This window comes from Sparus aurata, chromosome 11 (genome assembly GCF_900880675.1).
Source record: "Sparus aurata chromosome 11, fSpaAur1.1, whole genome shotgun sequence".
In the NCBI taxonomy this organism is placed as follows: Eukaryota; Metazoa; Chordata; class Actinopteri; order Spariformes; family Sparidae; genus Sparus; species Sparus aurata.
In genome coordinates this window covers 13,709,954-13,733,075 of record NC_044197.1, presented here as the reverse complement: position 1 = coordinate 13,733,075, position 23,122 = coordinate 13,709,954, and the positions used below count along the sequence as shown (strand labels likewise).

At 44.5% G+C, this 23,122-nt stretch overlaps 2 protein-coding genes across 6 annotated transcripts in view; one reads left to right on the top strand and one right to left on the bottom strand.

Moving 5' to 3' along the window:
* The window catches only part of shdb (Src homology 2 domain containing transforming protein D, b), a 29,221-nt gene extending 23,066 nt beyond the window's left edge, over nucleotides 1-6,155 (bottom strand). The window contains exons 1-2 of one of the 4 annotated variants that reach the window (XM_030433976.1): nucleotides 6,023-6,155; nucleotides 2,212-2,596 (exon numbers count right to left, since the gene is read on the bottom strand). In XM_030433976.1, the coding sequence (XP_030289836.1) occupies nucleotides 2,212-2,544 (333 nt within the window). In that variant the 5' untranslated portion in view covers nucleotides 2,545-2,596; nucleotides 6,023-6,155. Of the gene's footprint in view, nucleotides 1-2,211; nucleotides 2,597-3,191; nucleotides 3,589-6,022 lie in introns of those variants that run through there. The other 3 variants (XM_030433974.1, XM_030433973.1, XM_030433977.1) reach the window with 3 other exon arrangements.
* Nucleotides 6,156-7,579: 1,424 nt separating this feature from the next.
* Nucleotides 7,580-21,279, top strand: ankrd24 (ankyrin repeat domain 24). 2 transcript variants are annotated; one of them, XM_030433971.1, is made up of 22 exons: nucleotides 7,580-8,203; nucleotides 8,488-8,618; nucleotides 9,281-9,369; nucleotides 9,476-9,540; nucleotides 9,648-9,705; nucleotides 10,052-10,122; nucleotides 10,238-10,344; nucleotides 10,789-10,961; nucleotides 11,560-11,582; nucleotides 11,832-11,924; nucleotides 12,760-12,876; nucleotides 12,963-13,082; nucleotides 13,236-13,365; nucleotides 13,538-13,716; nucleotides 14,285-14,448; nucleotides 15,461-16,239; nucleotides 16,329-16,645; nucleotides 16,789-17,022; nucleotides 19,028-19,204; nucleotides 19,278-19,436; nucleotides 19,539-19,604; nucleotides 20,857-21,279. In XM_030433971.1, exons 1-22 carry the CDS (start codon nucleotides 8,135-8,137, stop codon nucleotides 20,923-20,925), a joined length of 3,390 nt encoding a protein of 1,129 aa, XP_030289831.1. In that variant the 5' UTR covers nucleotides 7,580-8,134; the 3' UTR covers nucleotides 20,926-21,279. The 2 variants fall into 2 exon arrangements, with proteins under 2 accessions (XP_030289831.1, XP_030289832.1); XM_030433972.1 differs by lacking the exon at nucleotides 11,832-11,924.
* Nucleotides 21,280-23,122: the final 1,843 nt, after the last annotated feature.

Genomic DNA, 23,122 nt, shown 5'->3' with positions numbered 1-23,122 from the left:
TCAGAGAGTTTTTCACTTTTGCTTTCTTAAAGCAACATTGTCACTTTTTTACGCTAAAATAACAGCTTCAATATCATGTTGATGGTACAGTGTCTTGTAACAAGGTGAATGATGTGTCTCTCTCAGCCACTCCGCCCCTCCCATCACTTGTTTCTGCACTGTGTAACTTCAGTGAGAGGGTAAAATCACAGTGTTACATACATTTACTTCAACATACAAGTTGTCAACACACAACATGATGATGTAATAAGTTTTGTTTGTAGTCAGCACCTACATTAAGTCTGGCAACTGTTACAAACCTGGGATTTGTGTTTACAACAGTTGTGTGACACTCAGAAACTGGGGGGGCACCAAATCGCACAAAATGCCAATTTCTGCATAATGTTGCTTTAAAAAAAATGACTCAAACCATTTGATCGACTATCAAAATGGTGGGCTGTTAATGAAATAGTTGACAACTATCATCAAAAAACTTCATCGATTAAATGTTGCAGCTTTAGAGCTAAAAGAGTTGACATTTAAATCAAAGGCAATATTGAGTTTGGGTTTCCATCCAGCATTTTGTAAAAGCCCCACATCACATTTTTTTAAATGACACACTTGAATTTTAACATCCTAGGATCTGAATGTGCTCCAGTAATTAGGAGAATTCAGTCAGTAATACATGTTTAAATGCTCAAAAGAAGGCGTGTTGCACAGACAATGTCTCATCAAGACCTGAGATGGAGAGCGCAACGCTCTCAAAAAGCACTCACATCTTCACTGACTGGCACCTTAAATATGTGTTTGGCTGCCGACGAAACACTTCCGGAGTATCATCAAGACACTAATTTGCACCTTTAGTATGTGCGATGCCACACCAGAGCTATGTATATTCAGCAGCTATGCAACATAGTTCCCTCTTAAAACCCTTTAAGGAACTGTAGTGTATCTTTGTTTCTAGTAAAAGCCACAAATCATCCTGTCTCAAGATAATTTGTTTTTTGGCTGGAGAGAGTAAAGAGGGAGAAGGTCGGCCGGTCGGGAGCATTTGTTCTTTCATGCAAGCACAGGAGGAAAACAGTGGTCATCTGGCACTCTGACAGCTACAAAGGCAGCCATATGGTCGCACACAACAACACACACAACAACATGTACACAAACGCACACGCAGATACATACACCCTTTGGGAAAGTGCTCTCTTCCCCTCTCTCTCTATCTGACAAAGGAAATTGCTGTCGCTTCCCAAATTCCTGCTCGACATGCACATGCCCTCACAAAAATCACACCCTAATCCCGTGTTGACTCAGTAACAGGTTACCTATCGATGCACGGGAATCTGCAATGTTAATTAGAGTGCGGCTGTTCCCACAGGCCCTGGGAAATTAATGAGAGCGGGAGAGGAGAGAGCGGGGAAGAGAGGGGGCAAGCTATCGACTTGAGTTGAGACCATTACTTCAATCCACTTCAGGACTTTTTTGCACTTGTGGCATTTTCCATGAGCGGAGTCATGGATTTTAACTGCAGAGCTGAAAAACCCTGAAATACTCCTCAACTTACTCAGCATATGTGACCTGAATTAATGTTAAGACCAGCTCCTTGTGAAAAAAAAAAAAACTCTGCTCCTGCTCCAGTCGCTCTCTCTCAACATCTGTTTGCCTTTTCTCTTCGCGGTACAACATGCACACTACACAGACAGGAAAGCACTGCGGCTCTGATGACACAAACAGCACAACACTATGAATTATACCTCCCTGTGGCCCTCGGCTTATCACCATACGGCGTACTGTATACGTCCCCCAACATGTGCTCATGCGGGGGTCTCTCTCAGCTTGCAAAACCAAACCGCATTTATTATTTATGGAAGGACATAAACTCGAGGGACTGTGACCCTCTCAGGCTCAACGGTCCGCTCAAACCATCAATAATTCTTTCCTCCAGCTCGGGGAAAGGGAATTTATGTGGCGCATGGGATGTAATGTGATTCATGCAAACAATGCGCATTTGTGACACACATTACCAGTTGCTTGCTTATGAAGTCTGATCAATAAAGCTGTCATGAACTGGGATGGGAGAGGGAAGTGTTTTTTTTTTTTCATCCTTCACCACTTACTTTGCCTTCCCTTCATCCCTTCTTCTTCCACTTCACAAGCCAGGAACCACATAAATAACCGAATGTGTCACCACCTGCTTTTTGTTCTGCGCACCAACAGACAAAGAGAAACTCTTACAGGCTCTTGCTGGTCCTCTATAGAGATGGCACTGAGCAGGATCTTGGTGCGCCCCAGCTCCTGGGAGTCCACTTTGATCAGTCTGTGTTTGGGAGATTTCACGTCCACGCTGGCCGTCTTCATGGGAGACCCGAACACAGGTGTGGCAGGGTCAGAAGTCCCGGACTCGCCCCTAGATCTGTTTTCTGAATCCTCATAGGGATCCTCGAAGTCTAGGTCCCTCTGCAGCCGGTAGGCTTTGAGGATCTCGCTCTCTGTGTAGTCTGGTGTGGGCGGCTGTGGAGGCACCTTCCTGCTGCCAAAGCTCAGGTAGTCCTTCAGCCACTTGGCCATCGCAGCTCTGCTTCCAAACGTGGCGGCCGTGTGGTGGAGTGAGAGCAGGAGGCTGCAGGGGGCAGACAGGGACAGACACAGGGGTTATTTCTTGACCTTATTTCTGATGAGATTGTGTCAGCTAGGGATTGGATTTGTGCGTTTCTCCTGACCGAACGAAAAATATTTTTAAAAAAGTATTTTTCTGTTGCAAAAATAAAACCCAGTCCTGATCCTCTTAATAATAACAACAACATTTGCACTGGACAACTTTCTCCTGATCACAGACCCACAATCAGTGCGCGTTTACACGCACTCCTGTGGCATTAAAGTACACCAACAGCTGGGCTTTTACGCACTCCTTTTGTTTTACGCAGGGAGCAATAACGTCTGGCATCTGGACTTTGCCCAAAGGCTGCAATCACATTTCACACCCCTGCCATAAAATCGCGACGTTAACATGCTGATAAAAAATGGGAAAGACATAGAAAGAGACTATCAAAGCAAGGAGCAATCAAAGTTGTGTTAAATTTAAACATCTTATTTTTTCCTTCATTTCATAACTTAGCTGTCATGAAATGAAAAAATAAGCTCGTTTTCTTGAACTTCCAGTCAAACCAACACTGGGTTTAAACAGCAGTGAGCGCAGCCAACGCACAGCCACTTACCGACCCTATTCAGTCCTTCAGCCACTTTGGATGCTTTATTCCGCGTTTCTTCATCTCGGTCGCAATAAAAACGGCACAAAGAAGCGACAAAACCTTCCACTTTGCGCGTCTTTCTTTTTTAATTCCCCAAAAGAACGAGAAGAAAAGGCAGAGCCGCTTTTCTGGAACAAAACAGCAGCACTGAGTTCCTCTGACGACTGACTGCAAACGTGCGAGTGAAGCGACTACAGCTCCGAGACAAACTCAACCGAGCGATTAAAGGGGAGGCGCTTCGGTCCCACAGGAATATCCTCCTGCTATTCCCCTTTCGCAGTCAGCCGACCGTTCATTCATTGAAATGTCTGCACATCACACCGGCTGCAACAAGAGACGCATCCTCTATCAGAACCACTACAGCTGCATGTGTGTGTGGGGGGAAACAAATGAAGAAGCAGAAACTGGAAGGGGGGGAGAAAAAAAAGAAAACAAGAAATTCAGCTCGCACGACTGTGCTCCGAAAGATGTGCATTATTTATAATTCGCGTGACATCACTGGAGAATTTTTCCTGTTTTAGCTTCACTGGAGGTTTCTGAAGACTATTTTGCAGGTTTTTGTTCTGTTTTCCCTCCCCAGAAGAAAGTATGACTAAAAGCCTGAAGGGTGAACAAAACTGTTCTGTCTGGTTTCTCATAAAAGGTGTTTTTGAGGAAAAAGAGGAATCCCATCATCCTCTGGGAGACATGAACAGTGGTGTAGTGAAGTTCAGACTGAAGTGCAGACACAAAAACACTCCGTATCACGAAAAAACAAGATGACAGAGGCGCTGACGCCTGTCCGCTCTGATTGAAAAGTGAGGTTTTGTTCCCTTTGTTTCATCCTCTCGTCAGAACGTGTTTCATCCTCTCACAGATGTCCCATTACCCAGGGCCAAAGCTGCTAAATTGGATTGTGTGCTACACTGAGCAAGGCCATCTGAGTCTGTGAAAAGACCACAAATGCCTCTTTCTTTACGAGGCTCGTGAGCTCACGTTCTCCCAGGGGCGGGAGACTGGATGAGGTCATCCAGCTAGAATCCACCCCCCACAACCATCATCCCACGAAGACCTTAATATCCTTCTCTTCCTGCCTGCCTCTGCTCCAGTGTTCACTTAGCACCGGTTTCAGACCTAAAGGAGGGTCATGGGGATCATAAGGAAGTCCCAAACTGTTTGTGAGGGACATCTGAAGTCACTGAGGTTGTGTCATAGGAAACATCTCACAGGTCCCTGCAGTCCAGTGGAAATCAGTTATGGAGGTTAAGCCGTAAACTTAAAGGCTGGATCAATTTCATGACATCAGCCGATACAGGCGCCCGTCAAATTCATCTCAGTGGGAAAGGAGTTCTCAAGGGCTGATGATCTGTTTTGCGTCTCCTGTTTTCTGCACTAGTCCACCCAAAATGATTGGTTTTAAATAGCTAACAGAACAAGATTCTGGGAACAACAAAATCGTATACATATGTTGTGAGAACCAGTCATCATCCTGTGGGAACAAGATCAATATGTTAAGCTAAAGTTCTCACCTTCTGGGAAAGAGGTCCAGTCATTTAATAAGTTGATAGGATAGAATAGAATGTATTTTTTTCACAGTTTGTTGGGATAAATACTTCTTCCTCACATCTTAAAGAATGCCTCCTTTGGTTCTTCAGGGACTCAGTACCTTTCCTGTGCTCCCCATCCTCCTCCTTTCTCTGCCATTCTTTCCTACCTTTGCATTTTTATCCCTTGTCACATCTTTGCACGCACCAATCATCTTCCTTCCCCTCCTCAGCCATACTTCCCCCTTTTTCATCTGCAAAAGTCTTAACACCTCCTCTACAACCCAGTATAACATATTGAGCATACATTTAATTTTTGTTTCCATCCTGGCCGGGCTGAGAGCCAGACCTGTGCGGAAGAAAAGATTGAAAGTGAGCAAGAGATGGAAAATCAGAGACAGGCAAGCTGTCACACTCGACACATGGGGAGCACAGGGGAGAGGAAAACAGAAATGGAAAATCGGGGTCTCTCGCAGTGAGAGATAATCTCAAACAGACAGACAGACAGACATACAGGCAGACAGACAGGTAGGCAGACATGTATAAAGTCATTGTGTTTCTTCATGCATAGTAAACACCACTGCACGGGAGCCAAAGATTTAATTGAATCGAACACAAACAACAAGGCGTTGTGAAATCATTCGGAGAATTAATAAGACTCCCTAATTATAAAGGGCTAAATATGGATGTGACATTTTCTCTGAACTTCACGCCTTCAGTTGCTTCTCTTTTTTTTTTTTCCTCAATTCAACGGCCTCGTTTAGAAATCTAGGGAGTTACACAAACATGTTGTCGAGCACCGATGGCTGTAGACAGTCATGTGCAACTTGACATACACCAAACAAAGGCTCTCTGTCAAAACCATGGATATAATCTAAATACCATCATGAGTCTTTTAAAGGCTGGAAAAGAGGATTCACAGACTTAAACTGACGGAGTAATTGATTTCCAGTGTCCTCTGCCTTGCATTTACTGCCCTCATTTGGTGGATGGTGTGCATTGCATGTATAATTCATAAACAACAACGAGGGAGGTCTTTCTTAACTTCTTGGTTTACGAGAATAAAAACAATAGCTTAATTAGTGTGCATTAGTGAGAAGAAACTGGGCTGTTTAGATGCATATTTATAAAAAAAACAAAACACAGAGTGAGTTAATGTTATGGTCTCAGTAAAATATAAGTTTAATGCAGTATATAAGCACATTAGCACCAAAAAATAGAAGGGCAACATTTAAGCTAGCTCCACACTTAGCTGTTTTTGTATTTCTCGCTCACCTTGCTCCTTTATCACAGTAATAGTGTTTACTTCCGGGTTCAGCTCTTCAAGCTTCGTCATTGGCTGAATTCACTTTACTTTCGGTGATTGGCTCAGACGTCCAAAATGAGGAACTTTCCCAACAACCCCATCATGTTAAGTTGTGGTTGTAAGCTAGTCGTGCTGCCGACAAAAAGACAAGCCGTCCACAAGATGACAGCTCTTTAACTTTGCCCACGTCCGCAAAAGTGGCCCACGTTGTCCGGGCAGCGACTGACACGACATATCATCCATCATCGCCAATCAAACGCCGATCCGGCGTTTTGCGCATTGCTGATTGGTTGATTTACGATGAGGGCGGGTGCATTCCTGCTGTCTGCCAAGCTGCAATGACTTCAGCGTTATGTGAGCAGCTGATGGGGCAGAGAAGAGACTCACCTGGAGCTGGACTGTACTCCACAGGTAAGCTGCATGCTCACTGTATAGATGTGTATATTAACTGCTTCTGGGTTTATGTTAGCCAGGTTAGCCTACAGTCTGCATGTATGTATGAAGTCCCTTGATGTTTTGGTACACCCACATGTTGCCAATTTTCCTGATGAATCATGGGTAATGAAAGAAAACTCTGTTAAGTGACTCACAATAACACTCAAGTTTCATTGCAGTGTTCCCGTTGAGACAAAGGCCATCAAAACACCATGAAGAGTCTGAAGGCAAAGTTTAAAAAGAATGAGGTAAGAGCCACCTGGAGCTTTACAGTTACCTGTTTGCTATTCCTGCAAGTTATTTAGAGACACGGGCTGTGCAAGCTGTGTTTTAACCTACTATTACAACGTTAGGCTGCTCTACATTAAGAGGCCATTTATAAAGATCCCAGGTGGCTCCTTGTGTGTGTTTGTGTGTGTGTGTCTGGGGGGCAGTGGGATTCAGTGTCACTGAGCAGCAGCAGCAGCAGCAGGAGAGCAGGGCTGTCTGCAGACTGCTTCTATAACCAGAGATCTCAGGTAGCCTTCAATTATTCACACCTACATGCACACACACACACACACATTCAATGAATCCCCACTCCCCTGCTGTCACCCCGATGCTGCTCTCAAGGGCTATGTAAGTGGGGGGTTAGCCCTGTTCCCGAAAAGTGCAGCATTTTTAAGAAATGACCTTTTTGCCTACTCCATGTAGCTAATAGTTTATGTACATACTGGTGCCAGTGACCTGGGCCACCGGTACAAGCACGTGAAGTGGCAACCACTGGGCTTTTACAATGTGGTGTGAACATCTGGATCCTGATGGATGCTTTTAGCAGCATTACAGTCTATTACTGTCCATCTACCTCTCTGTCATCACAATGATGACAAGGATGACCATCTGTCTTCTGTCAGATATTAAACTGAAGATAAGATTAAAGGTAAGATAGACGGTTTTATAAATATCCTGCATGCATACATCTCCCAGGGTTTCCCACATACATAAGCAAATCTGAGGTTGTGTTAGATTTCAGCTTATTTATGTGCCTCGTTACGTCCCTCCTGTCCCGTAAATGAACATCCGAACCCGCAGAGCAGAAGCCAGCTCTGTTTCTGCCCATTTTGCTGAGTCCTCACATCACCCGGGCCCTGCTCTGTAACTGCGGAGAAACAGAGCTACAGGATGACGCTGCCAGGGGGGTACCGTGCAGGACCTGACCAAAAAAAAACTACTCGAGTGAAGGAGGAAGTCTACTACAGAGAAATTATTAGGTTAGAGAAAGGAGGACAGTGAGAAAGGGAAGGCGGTGGCAGTGTGTGAGGTGCAGCTGAGTGTGTCCCTGCTAGCAGCTGAAGCAGGATGATAGGATGGCGTTTTTGGATGCGGACAGGGAGCACTGCACCGGCAAACAAAAAGCAATGACAGTGTGTGCATGTCAGAGTTTTCGTGTGGCAAGCTTGTCGGTGTCATTGGAGGTGTGATTTTGAGGATAGCATATATTCTCTGGTATGTAGATCTCTACTATGACGTTGCTGTGACCTCTAAAGGGGATCTGGTCATAGTTCTCTGCAGTTTCTTTATGTTAATGTGCGTTATTGCCTGACTTACAGTGGTGGCTCGGTACTCTGCAGCTGTGTTAATGTGTGTGTAATGACCTGCTAGCATTTATGGATCCTCAGCAGCCTGTTTTTAGCCTGGTGAAGCAGCTCTGTTGTTTCAGCCTGCTGCCGCTGCCAGTATGTATCCTCTCTCTTTATCCTCTAATCACATGTAAAGGAATGTAAATTAATGCATCCCTCTTTTTTCATACTTATGTGCGAAAAAAATAGTTTATCGAATCTTGTAAAACTAGTATCGCATATGTTATATATGATAATCATAACACATCCTAATTCTATTATATTTATTTTGACTGCGGCCCAGTCTTGTTATGTGTTGTTATGAGATATGCAGTGTGGTGTCAATTTCCAAAGGGGCAGTTCAGGGTGGTGACCAGTTCTTTTGCTTTGCCCCCCTTCAGAGTCAGGACTGGAGTAAGAGTGATGAGAGGCTCCTGCAGGCTGTGGAACAGAATGAACCCGACAAAGTCTCAGCTCTCATCGTCAAAAAGGGCCTCTGTCCCACCAAACTGGATGCTGAGGGCAAGTCGGCGTAAGTCGGGGACCTCATTTTTTAAAAATCTATCTTAGTCACTGGATGGAGTTCAGGTAGTAATTGTGCTTCAGCAAAGCAGTTTTGCCTTTGAATACATAGCACTGGGTGTTTACTGTGGGTGCTGAATGGGCTATAGCGAATTGATACCACTATGAATTCAAGTTTTTCACACTTTATCCATGTTATGATGAATGGTAACGTTTTATTGCCTACCTGCTTGTAAAACTTAAAAGTGCGATATGTAAGGATTTTAATTGAAAACAGTTATAGCAAAATTACAAACGAAATATAAAGAAAAAACAATTCTGACGTTATGATGGCTATGTATGTTATTACAGAGATGTCTACTGAAGTTAGCCTGAACCGTATGGGTCCAAAGCTCATTTACTTGTGATGTAAACATCAACACTACCCTTGTCCCCAAGCTCCCAGTCCGGACCGCTTGCTTCACGGCTAACTTAGCTAACTAGCTAGCAGCAACCACACTTAGCAGCAGTTAGCAGTCACTCTGGTGATATGTTCCCCTCTGTTTGTTTCAAGTATGAATTCAACAGGTGAAAAAGAAAACTCAAAAAATCACATTCTTTATGTACAAACCGATTCTCATTCCTCTTCTCGTATCACTGGTGAGACTGTATCGTCCTTCTTCTTTATGCCAGGTTCCACCTCTGTGCGTCTCGAGGCCGGCTAGACTGTCTGGAGGCCATCATCGCTCAAGGAGCAGACTTCAACGTCACTGATGGTGCTGGTATGCTATTTTATTATCAAATAAAAGTTTTTGTCTTATAAGCCAAGGCTGCTGAGTCAAGCGTGTGATGGACTGTTCATACATGTCTGCTTGTAAATGATCCCAGGCTTCAGCGCCCTTCACCTTGCAGCCAAAAACAGCCAATCAGAGTGTTTAAAGAGACTCTTACAGGTAAAACTACCAAAATAACTAACAAATAACGTAATATATGGATAGAATTATTGTTTTACAAATGGTTTATTCTTTGCTGTCGTTTGTTGCCATCTTTCTCCTGACAGGAGAGATTAGCAGTCGATTGTACCGACAGCATTGGAAGGACGGCGCTTCATCACGCAGGTAGCACACAGTAACAGTTACTTAGCATACAGCCGATGTCTCTGATGGGTCCCATTTGACATATTTGAAGTATTAAAAGTTAAGAGACTTAAAGGCACGAATATGTTGAACTTAAAGCAACATTATGAACCTTTTTTTGTTTTTACCTTAAAATAACATCTTCAGAATCATGTTGATGGCTCAGTGTCTTGTAATAAAAACCATCCAAACTGCACATTGTTGTGCTTGATTTGAAAGTGAGATTTGAAAGTGCTTTGAGAGATCAGTTGCATTTCATGATGTAAAACACCTGTTTGACTGTATGTAAACCTCTGATATTGACTATAATTCTGATCATTTCCTGCAGCGGTCAGTGGCTGCTTGTCCTGCACTGAGACCCTTTGGGATTTTAAAGCCGATCTAGATATTCAAGATGGGGTATGTTGAAGAGTTTTATCTTAATTTACACAGTACAGTACATTCGACAACATTATCACAATACTTGTGCTGTTGCACCATGATGAATAATCACAAATGAATGTCCCTCTGTCAGGACGGGGCCACACCTTTGATTTTAGCAGCCCAGATGAGCAGAGTGGATCTGTGTGTCTTTCTCTTGGGTCGAGGTGCCAATGCAAACATACAAGACAACCAGGGAAGGTACATGGAGAGATTTTCTACTCCCCCTCCGGTGCTGTCGAGGCCTGAGGATAGAGAGTGTAAAATGGTGCTGAGGCAGACTGGGGCATGAAACAGCCTTCTTAGCTAAGCTAGAGCCAAAAAGCATTCTTTAGGATTATTCTCACAGCAGTGGGGTTGTTTGGGTCAGGAAACAGGAGGGATTCTCAAAGAAAGTCTGCAGTGTGAGGGGTAGATTTGGAAGGAGGCAGGTCAAGACCTCCAGCAGGGAGCAACAGCTTGCAGTTTGGCCTTGGCTGTCTCTTTTAGAGAGGATGATTAGAGAATTATCCCCTGGTTAAGAAGGTGAAATGACCAACTTTTTTCTGGCTGCATCATTACAAATAGAGAAAAATTCCTTGACCAAAATGAAAGTGTAGAGTTCTGGAGGTTTAAGCACTCTGTGATCATTATTTGGATTTGCAGGTCCGCATTGATGCTGGCATGTGAGAGCGACAGCGTTGAGACCGTAGAAGCTCTCCTGAGAGGCGGGGCCAACACACAGCTGATCGATGCCCTTGGACACAAGGCCACCGACTACAGCGCAACCACGGGCAACCAGCGCATCATGCAGATGTTGCAGGACGGAGTACCTCCAGGTACAGTACGAGGACTGAAGTCTTTTTTCACGTGGAGAGGCATTTCATACTTTTTTATTATCATGTTATCATGAATTGAGCCTAGTTAGTTTTGTTAAATGAGGTGGAATCATTGAATCGGCAGTGTAAGATGAAACACGTGGCAGCAGCATGAAACATATCGTGAGACCCAGTGAGGCTTCTGTGCTGCTCCCGATCCTGGCTGTGCCTCTGCTCCCCCAGGAAACAGCTGTAACAGGAGGAAGTGGATCAGGAGGACAGCTGGGTGTGATTGTGAGAGACGAAAGGCTTGCTCCACTTTTATCTCCCAACAAAGACATTGCTGATATATGAAAAGCAGATGTGTGACTGGTTTGAAAAAGAGATGAAGGAGAGAATTTGGTGCACGTATGATGCTCGACCACAGTAGCTTTTATTCCGTAATTGCATTGCATTTTGGTGGATCTACTGAAAGGTACATGACCGCCACTAGTAATAAATGACATGTTCAAAAGAGTGAGAGGAAATTAAAGTTTTGATATGCTGAAAGTTTGCTGAACCTGGTTGCTTGCGGGGTTAAAGTGTCTTGCTGTGTGTCTCTTTCCCTCTGCTTACGTAGCTCCTGAGGGCGCAGGCGAGGAGGTAATGTTACATAGCGTGTGTGTTGGATCACTCCCCACCATCAGATGAGATCATGGCCCACTCTGGCCGATCATATTGTGCATGTTTTCCAATATGAGGTCATTGTTTTTGCGTGCTGCTCTCTTTTCCTTGGCTTTTGTTCCCCTTTGTTGCCAAACCTTTTGTCTTGTCGTAAATTCCTCTGTTCGCCCCGTTTAAGTTGAGCTTGACCTCTGCTTGTCTGTGAACCCCTCTCCCACCCTCGCACAGCCCCCGCAAGTCCCCTCAGCTGCTTCATCAGTGCAAGGGGGCACTACCCCCCGCAAACGGAAAGCTCCTCCGCCACCTCGCTCTCCTCTCCAGGTACTGTAAGAAGCATCTCAGTGGATGGGGAAACACATTTTCTTTCAATCAATGTCAAACAATTGGCATTTGACCGGTTGGAGTCAGAATTTTTTGTTAAAGGGTAACGCCACCAATTTTACAGATTAAAGTGTGTATACAAGTCTCGGGGAGTACTACTGCATATGTGAAAAAAGTAGTATGAAGCCTTTTGTGGCTCCAAATGCACTGTGATAAAATGCCTCCAGTTAAATTGCATTTTGGGAAAGTAGGTGCCAAGTTTTGAAAAGCAGTCCTCTTACGCTGTAGGACTCATAATAATGGTTTAAAAAGAAATCAGAACAGACAAAAACAAAAATCAACAGCAGAACCACAGATATCACCTCCTTTATTCCATACACTCTTCCTCCTTTTCAAAAAATGACACCTACATTACCCACAATGCATCTTAGCCACTCAGTGACTTCACTGGAGGCAATTCTTCATCATTACATGCAGCTTCTCCTGGAGACACAAAAGGCTTTAACCTGCCGTTTTTTTTTACATATGCAGTAGTACTCCCAAGACCTATAAACACACTTCAGTGTGTTAAATTGGTGGAGTTACCCTTTAAATATATTTAAGAAGAGAGGAAGTACAACGAGGACAAACAAAAATATTTCTCATCTCACTTATCCCATGTCACCTAAATCGTACTGCTAAAGATTCAAAGGTGTCCATATTTAAGCCAGTTTCACAATAATTCGTTTGGTAATGTCTCTGGAATACAAAATTGCTTCTCAAGAGATGAACTAAAAAGCATAATGTCTTTGATGTCTAACAAAGATTCACTTTATTCTGTTTTCTATTTACAAAGATCCAGGGTTTGCCACCCTCTCCTAAACCCCGGAATCCTGTTCCACCTGCCCAGTCCCCTGAGCCCCCGTCCCAGTCTCCTTCTCCCCAGCCGCCAGAAACACAACAACCGGCCCAGGTCAGGACTGCAAATCTTGATTTTCATGAAGTAATTGTTGCCGTTTGTCCTTCATATGCATTTTTTTTCGTGGCTGTCTCTGTCAGGCGGAGGATGAGGAGGTGTTTGAGGAGATCCGACGGCTGCGTCTGGAGAGAGGCCGTCTGCTGCAGAAGATCAAGGCCTTGGAGCAGCAGCAACAGAGCGCCCTCTCTGCCTTGGAGGAGGTACTGCCCACTCATTCTCATTCACGCGTATGCAAAAAAATACCTATTTATTGGATTTATGTGTGTGCACCTGTAACAAAGACTTCAATGCATTTGTGAAGACTAAGAATTGCTTGTTGTAAGCACTGTTTTTACATTTGCTCTGATTTGTAGTTGTCCCAGCTAAAGCAGCGTCTGAAGGAGGCAGAGGCAGAGAGGGACAAGCTGCTGGAGGAGCTAAAGGGAGGTCATGGTATTGGGGCCAGTGACTCTGAGGACATGGATGAAATGTTTGACTTCCCAGGTATGCCATAAATGTGAGCATGTACTTCCCACGCCCTGGCAGGGAGCATGGATGTGCTTCCATTCGTGTGTCTCTGCTATTCCACATGGGCTTTCCTGTTTGTCTACACCCCATCAAGGAGGAGGTGCACAGATTTATTTTTGTTGTTGTTGCCCTTGAACTTTCCCTCTAGAGAAGCTGCTCTCCAAGCGTTCCAGAGCCTCCCCTGCTCAGGATGAGGCCACTTCTCAAGGGGACGCGGACTCAGCCCGCCCCTCTCCTGCCCCGGCAGACCCAGGAACTGTTGCCGAGCTGCACAAACAAATAGAGGAACTAACCTCACAAAACTCTGAGCTAGCCCTCAAAGTGCAGGTGAGGTCAGAGAGAGTACAACTGCACGAGTACGCACGAGCTCACACATGGTTGGAGGACTCTTTGAGGGAGGATAAATTGATAGTGAAGTGATTATTAAATGGTTCCCAGGCAGAGGATGAAGCGTCTGGTTCCAGAGTGGCTTGATGCCTCTGACTCAGGCGTTAGTCATGACCACTTAAACTTTATGATGCTGCACTCTGGTGCACTAATGCACTGAGGCACATGTGTTCACACAGGTATAAATAGAGCAGCATCAGATGGAGACATGAGGGCATTTTGTAGACATTCTTTGCTAACTGGGTCATTCTGGTTGAAGCGCTGCAGTTTTTGTGCTGTTGTGATTTTGTACTCATTTTGATTAAAGGGTAGCACCACCAGTTTTATACATACATTTCATTTTAGGGATTACATGTTAAGATATCTTGGCTACTCTGTTTAGTATTGAGGACCTGCAGTTGACGGTACTCAACCACTTACACGTAGCATTAATATTCATTCTGTTACCACAGATGTTAATATTTTATGAAGGCGATAACCTCCATGACTTCCTCTCTGCCATGTACAGATGCTGGAGATGTTTGAGAAGGATGACACGGACATGCAGACCTCCAGCTCGGACTTTGTCCCCTTAGTGCAGTATGAGACCCTGAGGAAGGAGTTTGAAGCCCTTCAGGAGCGTCTCTCTCAGGCCCAGGCTTCAGACGAGGCCTCCAGCGTAGCAGAGGAGCGGTAAGACTGACTGATTCATACGTTCTGGCACATTTATGACTGGGAAACTGAAGTAGCCATCACAGATCACATTCACTCAAACTCTGCTATATTAGATCTGGCCTTTGTTTTGAGATGTGCATGCCTTTGCTAATATCTGTTCCAAAAGTCTCAGCACTATCTGCTTGGGGCTGTTTTTAAAAGTGCTGAGCATTTCTGTTTTCCTGCAGCATGCTGGAGGCTGAGCAGGACATCACACATTTGATGGTGTCTTGACCTCTAGTGCATGATATTTCTTGTCTTTCTAACATCTTTGTCACTCATCCAATACACTTAGGAATGACAAATATACATACTATGAATTTATCTTCTCATATGTTGCAGATGTAGACTTCATTATTACAGTTTTGAACCCTGGTGTAATGCTGTACTGATTATTTAATTAATGGATTGATCCAAGGTTTTCATGACACCAGAATTAAAAACCTGGATGTATAAAAAATGATCCCCGTTACCTCTTTTGGTATCATGGTAGGAAGAAAAAGAGGCCTTGGCACTCAAGTTTTTAATTGACTTGTACACCGTGCTGGTACAGAAAAAGTATTAATGATAAACACATGTCAATACATTTGCGATGATGCTAATATCTGTGTAGATTTAGGTTGAAAACTTGATTGTAAAGGATTTTTTATTTGTATTATTAGGGTGCTCTGTATACTTAAGGATGTGGAGTTCGTATCAACTAACAAATCATAATATCCTGTCAGACAAGAAACTTCATATGAATAAGAAATATTTTCTCATATTTTAATGACATTAAAAAGGTAGAATTCAATGCAGTAAGTAAGCTACATACATGGTATGATGGCTATCAATTATCATATCACAATATACCTTTAAACCGCTTTATCATTTGACCCTAGTCCATGTGCATTGATAGGATGGGGTTATTGTATGATGTTTGACATGTTTTATTCACTGTGTCATTGAGCTGGGTGCTTGAAAGATTGATCATCTTAGTCTTGTCCTGCAGGGGTGATGAGAAGTCTCAGGGAGGAGGTGCAGATCCAGAGATTACCGAGGCTCTGAAGGAGAAGCTGCGAATGCTGGAGGAGCAGTTGGCCTCCTCTCTGTCTGAGCTGGAGGAGCTGAGGGAGCAGATGCGCCTTGGGGTGCTCTCTGTGGAGTGTGGTGAAGGGGGTACTGCTGCGGCAGGTGGTGGGACAGAAGACGGTGGTCCGAGCCAAGAGGCGCGGCAGCTGAGAGCGAGGGTGACAGAGCTGGAGGAGGAGCTAGCTAGGAGACGGGGCGAGGCAGGGGGTCAGAGCGGCCAGCACAGTGACACAATCAAACAGCTGACAGAGAAAGTAGAAGAACTCCAGGCTGCTCTGGATTGCAAGGAGTCTACAAAACAAGACGGGGAGAAAGACGGCGAAGGAGAGGAGACGGAAACAGTGAAGGGCCTCCGTGAGAAAGTGTCTGAGTTGGAGGCAGCCCTGGCACAGAGCAGGACATCAGGGAGAGAGGGAGAAGCAGGAGGAGATGGAGATCGGGTCCGACGTCTCCAAGAGCGAGTGGGAGAGCTTGAGGGGCAGCTGAGAAAGTGCGTGCCCCGCTCGGAGCTGGAGGAGGTGCAGGTGACTCTGGGGCTCCAGTGTGAGCAGCTGGCCAGGGAGAGGGCAGACGTGGCTCGGAGGCTCAACGATGCTCTCCTGGACCTGGAGAGACTCAGGCCTCCTCCCCGCGTAGATGATGAAGAGGAGGAAGAAGAGGAGGAGCACTCAGAGAGCTCAGAGCCCTCAGTCAGATCAGGTTTGCATTGATTTTTGTCCCACTTTGAGTAAGTTTTTTTGGGTTCCACAGAAAAACATTTCAAATTTCTACTTTTTCTGTCCATTCAGATCAGTCCAGACGCTCCCTGGCGGCAGTGAGAGAAGAACTGGAGGTGGCGCGGCAGGAAGCAGCCCAGGCCTTGGACTGTCTGTGTGCTGAGCGAGAGGGCCGGGCACAGGACGCCCTGCAGCTGAAAGACGCAGTGCCGCTCTCTAAACACAAGGAGGCGCTGTCTGCGGTATCGGAGCAGCTTGCTCAGACACTGCAGGAGCTCCAGGAGGAGAAGACTCTGCGTGGTCAGGCCGAGGAGCAGGCAGCTGGACTGGAGGCCAAACTGCAGGCCATGGAGGACGCCATACCCAAAGAGGAGCATGAGAAAGTGAAGGTCAGCAGGGGACCCTGACACTGATCTAGAGTAGATTTAATTGAGATATTTCTTAAGAGTGCATTCTGCAAATGAGTCTGCCATAGCTGCTGCTGTTCACACTTTATCATATCATGTTATCCTTGTGCTTCCTGGCTCTCTAGGGAGAGCTCCAGCGCTCCCTGCAGGCCAGTGAGAGCAGTGCAGCAGCAGCTCAGGAGGCTCTGGGTGAGAAGGAGATGGAGCTGAGAGAGCTCAAGTCCCAGAAGGCTGCAGAACAGGGTCTGATCTCCAAGGAGGATCACGAGGCCCTGCGGCTCTCGTTGCAGGCAGAGATCAACGCCGCCACGGCCCGTTTCAATGATCTCACTCGCAAGCATGAGAAGACCTGCACTGAGGTGTGTGTGTGTGTGTGTGTGTGTGTGTGTGTGTGTGTCGCTACACGCATGTTATGCACGTCTCTGCTTTTCACTGTCCCTTCTAATGCCGTCTTAAGCCACATTAGATGTTATTGTGTCTGCAACAAAGTGAGCCGTGTTCCATGAAGGCCTCCTTCCTGCCTCTACATTATTCATATGTGTATTACTTTCTCTGTTCAGTCCCTTCCTCTGTTTCATTGATCCCACTGTATGTCTTTGTCTGCCGCGCTGAAGTAGGGTTGTATGTACATTATAGGCTCCTGGTCATAGTCCAAAAGTAACCCCCCACCTGTGTAGTGACATTCAGATATAAAAAAAAAACAAGTAATTGCCACTGACCAATCACTCTGTTGTGATGTCATAGCTCTGAAACGCGTGTTCCCTAGAACGTCATAAAAATGTTGCTTCAGGACCATCATTTCAAATCATGAGTAAGCAACAAATGTGGCTTTTTAAGTGCGCTGTTGTGGCTTCATTGGTTGAGTACAGCACTCTCAATGAGTAGACTGGGTCTTGTATCTCAATTGGAATATATTATTCTATTATTTATTCATTATTTTAACACTAATTGCACTTGTTTTCCATTTTCGATCACTGTTTGGTTAGGTTTTGAGAAACAAAAATACTTGGTTAGGTTTAGCCAAATAACCAAGTAATTTTGGAAAACAAGTTCAATTAGTGTTATGATAATAAAGGTTTAGGCAAAGGTGTGAAGTAACCCAGTACAAATACTTAGTACTTGAGTACTTGATTTTACAGATATCTGTAATTTATTTTGCTGACAACTTTTACCCCCTACATTTTTACAAAAATATCTACATTTTCTACTCCAAGCAGTCTCCCTACATGAAGGAATTATCGATTATAAACAGTCGCTGCATGGCGTTTCTTTAAGGACAGGAGAGGAGGAAGAGATGACAGGAGGCACAGAGGGTCTTCTCTGTTTTATCTCTATACTGCAGTTATTTTGTGCTCGGTATTTCTTGGTCATTTTACACACCTGTTAGTGTAACATATAAAAGGAGGGGAGGACTCGATATTATTTAGAGCTGTCACAGAAGTTTTTGTTCATATCCAGATAATTCACACACCTGTGACGATGTAAGAGATGTAACAAGACAGAAACATAATGAAAGGGAGACTTGAATGGGGAGAAAAGGCGTTTGGTGAGAAAGGCTCAGGTTCAGTAATATTTGCCATCAGAAATGTCCTTTTTACTTTTACACTTTGAGTACATTTCAGAGCCTGTACTTCTTACTTTTACTTGTGGAACAAAGTTTAATCAGTTCTTTCAATTTAGTCGTGTTTTTACTCAAGTATCTGTACTTCTGCTGGAGTAAAGAATGCGTGAACTTTGTCATTTCTGTTTTTCCCTGATTCACAGAGCTGTGACGTTACAAAAATGCGATTCCGATTTATGGTCGTGGAGCAGTAACAATTATGATGTTCCAGACCAAAAAAAACACGGCGATATCAGATCATGCAACACGTGCTAGTATGTAAATTTCCACTGGTGATGTCACAAAGTCACTCTTCCCTGAGACTAAAATACAGCGTTACATGGCTCCAAAAGCAAGTGTGTACAGATTTACTGCAGCTTGGTTTGTTGTATTTGTTTGCTCTCTGGCTCGGGCGTACGGAGATCAAACGAAACTGGAAATTCCCTGAGCAAAACCTCAGACAACCGTGATTTGCTGAATAGATATTTTTAGATTTTACTGAGAGGAAAAAGAAAACCGGAATTATAGACGAAAGTATGTTCACCTTCTAATCAGACCAAAATAACGTACAGCATCATATTTTACTTTGGAAAAGGCAATCAGACACCAAAACAGTGGAGAGACTTCATCCATTCAGTGGTGTGTTTCTGTCTGTAACCTGTTGATATAAATTAGAGCAACTGTACTATCTCTTCTGTATACGCACCAAACATAGACAGCCTTGCTTTAGTGTCAGGGTGCAACTGGTGTTTTTACTGCTCTAGGTGTTCCAGGTGCAGAGGGAGGCTCTCTTTAATAAGAGTGAGCGGCAGGTCGCGGAGTCCCAGCTGGCCACGGTGCAGCAGCAGCTGGCCGAACTACAGGCCAAATCCAGCCACATCCAGGAGCTCCACAAGGACATCCAGGAATCCCAGGGCCTGGTCAAGGAGAAGGACCGCAAGGTGAGAGTTTGGAAGGCTCGCTGATTGAAGCACCCATGAGGCGGCCGAACTTACGCGTCTTGTCTTTATGCAGATAACAGAGCTGTCAAAGGAGATTTTTCGGCTGAAGGAGGCCCTGGGAGCTCTGTCGCCTCCTCTGGGGATCACCTCCTCCTCATCCACCCATCATGGTAACCCTGGCCAGCAAGTGGCACTGCAGAACAGGATCGCCATACTCAGCCAGCAGCTCCAGGTGAGGAGAGCACTGGCACCTGGGATGTATGAAATGAGAAATAAGTATGGTGTTTTTTACAGACTTTGCGTGACCGCGACATTTTCTGTGACCTTTTTGCAGGATTGGGAGAGAAAGCACAAACAGGTGGTGACTATATACCGCTCCCATTTACTGGCAGCTGTACAGGTCAGTTTATTGTGCACAATAGAAACTTTGCCGTAACATATTTTCCATTCGAGTGAATATGTGTGTACCTGACACCTGAGTTTTGAGGGGGAGCCCCATCTTAAGATGGATCAATGAACTTTTCTATGTGGGCCGGGCTGCACAGACACTCATTACTTGGATTGTGAATGGCACTGACCACTGGATTTGAGTTAGTCCCCCTTTGTGGTGCAGACAATAAAGAGCGGGAGTGATCCGTCCACCATCTCTGCTTACCAGACAGTAAGAGGGGGAAGAAATTTCAGAAGAGGTTCAGGATAAGGGGCTTGACTCGCTTTCTGCTTCTATCAGTTTCATCATAATCCAGGATTAGGGTGTACGCATTGACTGTTTCTTTTTGTCATGTAGGTTGTAATGAGAGGTATTGTTGACCTTTAGGAGAACTTTGGCAGGTTGGCAGAGGTTTTCATTGCATTTTTTTTCAGACTACATATGCAGCCTTCATCTGGACTTAAAGTGATAGTTAGGGTCTTTCTGATGTGGGCTTGCATGAGGTACTGATCTCTGGTCAGTGTGTCACCGGCAGCAGTAGTAGTGTTTCATCAGCACAAAGCCCTCCTGCCTGCCGGCGCTGCACACTGCTTCTTCACCCTGCTCGTGAGATGACGATCATCTACTGCCGGTGACGCACTGACTAGGATTAAGTACCCAAACTATCACTTTAACACCTGTACATGCTTTGTGCTGGAATCTTGCAAACCTCTCTTTGATTCGTGGCAAGGTTGGGTTTTGGGTTAGACGGTCCAGTGAGGGTAATCTATCTTCCTGATACATCTAGCTTTGATCAGTGTGCCAGGAAAGGTCAAAGGCTTTCTGTGTAATCTGATCGTATGAACAGGATAGAGACGTGAAGCCCGTCTCCTGCTGGTTTTTCCTCATGTGACCTTATTTTGCAAAAAAACATGTGCATCGGTCAAGAGAGAGGCAAATCATTTTTTGATCCTTTTTGAAATGTGCCATGAATTGGAAATTGAAAAGCACAACAAGTCTGAATATATATCGACAGCTGCAGTTATGCGAAAGAAGAGTTGGTCAGTTTTGTGAGCTGGCATACATGTGGGACCGACTCCATTGGTCGTAGGTTCCGATGAATTGTTGTTGTGTGTAGTCTATCTTGATCCAGTGTATCTGCCATGGCCAAACCTCTGCAGACCCGATGTCAAATACAATGTGGAGCCTTCATTTTCTTATATCCCTTTTTGCTGCCTATCAGGGTCGAATGGATGAAGAGGTGCAGAGCCTGCTACTCCAAATCCTGAGGATGTCAAAGCAGGGACACTGACACCTTAAGACATCTGCGAATGTCTCCCCGCCTCCAGTCCCAGCACAGGAACCTGTGGGATCGACATCACGAGACCTTGTGTAGAAAGCCAAATACAAGCTGATCTGTGTTCAGACGTCTGCATGTGTACAATACAGTAACATAAACAACAGCCAGACAGGGGCATAAATAGAACTGTAGAGTGCCTTCACGGCTGGATAACTGAGATGACAGCAGCCTATAAGTCAGGGGTTCATGGCAGCAGAAAGTGAATGAGAGTTGTTATTTAGGATAGAAGATAGAATCAGGTGCATTGATTGTGTGACACGCCTATTGATTTTATATCATATTGTTATAATAAAAAGCTTAAACCAACTGCTCTTCTGTCGATCCCGTTCTTTCTAACTTGCTTCACACTGTGGACTTAACAGAGTAGGTTTCCAAAGCCACAGCTTCCACACTGTCCTTCACATCTATTTTTGGATGATGGGAATCTGAAGGGCTCAGTTTGGCTACATGGAAAATTGGACAGCCGGGCATTAGCCGTCAGAGACGAAGACTCAAAAATGACAAAACACAAATTGGATTGTACCCTCTTTTTCAATTAGTTTTATTGACAAAAAGCCATTAGAGTTAATCAAAGAGGAAAAGATCCAAGGAATTCCTGAGAAAGCAAAAGGGAGATGTGAAATAATGAATCATTGGGACCTCGCCAAGTGCCTCGCAGCTCACCTCATCTCTGTGCATTAATGAGGCCGCGGCTTAGAACAGCGGGGATAAAGATATGTCGCTTATGACACAGAGAGAAATGCAAAAGAAAAGGAACAAAAAGCATATGACGTACCTCTAGTGAGACTTTTAAAGCATTTAAATTGGCAAAAATGCAGCAAACGAGCAGAAATACTCAAGAAATTAATAACGTTTTACATTCCCCTGAGCCGGGACAAATAAAGGATTTAATTTCCAGTCCAAATCCCATGTCTGCAACGTCAATCACTGTAGACTCGTGCTAATAATGGCTTGCCTGTGCGAACGAAAATATTCACTGAGGAGACTGTTGTAAGGGACGCACATGAAGATGACAGCAGCCATGACACAATAAGACAGTATTACAAGTATAACAAGAGCAGCTTACATGACTGTTCTTAAGTATAAGAGCTTAATCATCCTGAAGTTTGGTCAGTCACTTGTTGGCATGGCAAGAAAACTAGTGTTTTGCGTTAGGCGCATAAATGCACATTATACACAATCTGACACAAATGCCTGTTTCTGTAGTTATTAAGGCACTGAAGTGGAGAATATACAGGCGTGGTGGGTATACTGAGTTTGTATGCAGAGTAGTTGTTTGCCCCAGACAGGGCGTAGTATTGATCTGAGTACAGTCTGACCAGTAATGTTCACAGGCCTATACAACACATACAGCACAGTTTTCGATGGATTATGAACAGCCCTTACGAACACAACCCAAATGACAGATATTTATGGTAGATGTGATAAAACGTTGCATTTTTAAGACAATGTACCGTGTGTCCACATGGAAGTCTATATCATAAGGAAGCCAGGAACGGCCGTACTTGCACAGTTTTTTTTTCTACACCGCTATCTCAAGAAAACTAGTTATTTGTGTTGTTATCTCAATAAAACAAGCTTTGTTATCTCAGTAGATACTTACAACGGGGAAATAATCACATAATGGTGCATCAGAATTGATTTAATGTCACTGATAAGTCGGCATTTCTTGGTGCAAGCTTTTTTTTAAGCACATATTTAGCTAATTCTGCTATTTAAAAAAAGGAATCAAGACAAGATTGGTAAAGCAGTGGCAACCTTTCCCCAACGTCCCCAGTGTGAATGACACCTACGGTCTGACTACTTAAAATGTTTATCAGAGGTCAGATGTTCTTTGCTGCCTGACTGGATGACATTGTGACAACTGTAGCAATTGATTTAAAGGAGAACTTCGGTCAATTTAAACATGCAGCTTCATTGCTCAAGCTACCCTTGACTTGCCAGTACCGAAGACGCGAAAACATTTGGTCCAGCCATTACAGAGCTCCGTGAACGGAGACTTAGCATTGAACGCTAACAGCATGGGGTCAGAACTTTACACCGTGTTTTAAGCGTCTTAACATGCTCCACATCTCACACCAAAAGGTATGCAACATCAGCAGACACCTTACAACACAGCACTGTAGCGTTTATGACTCACAATGAATAA

What these genes read in the sequence shown, in the direction of transcription:
- ankrd24 (XM_030433971.1), top strand. Translation starts at nt 8,135, where the DNA reads ATGGATCCTCAGCAGCCTGTTTTTAGCCTGGTGAAGCAGCTCTGTTGT. An exon ending in ATACAAGACAACCAGGGAAG is followed by an intron (nt 10,345 to 10,788) that starts GTACATGGAGAG and finishes TTGGATTTGCAG; the next exon opens with GTCCGCATTGATGCTGGCAT. An exon ending in TCAAGGAGAAGGACCGCAAG is followed by an intron (nt 19,205 to 19,277) that starts GTGAGAGTTTGG and finishes GTCTTTATGCAG; the next exon opens with ATAACAGAGCTGTCAAAGGA.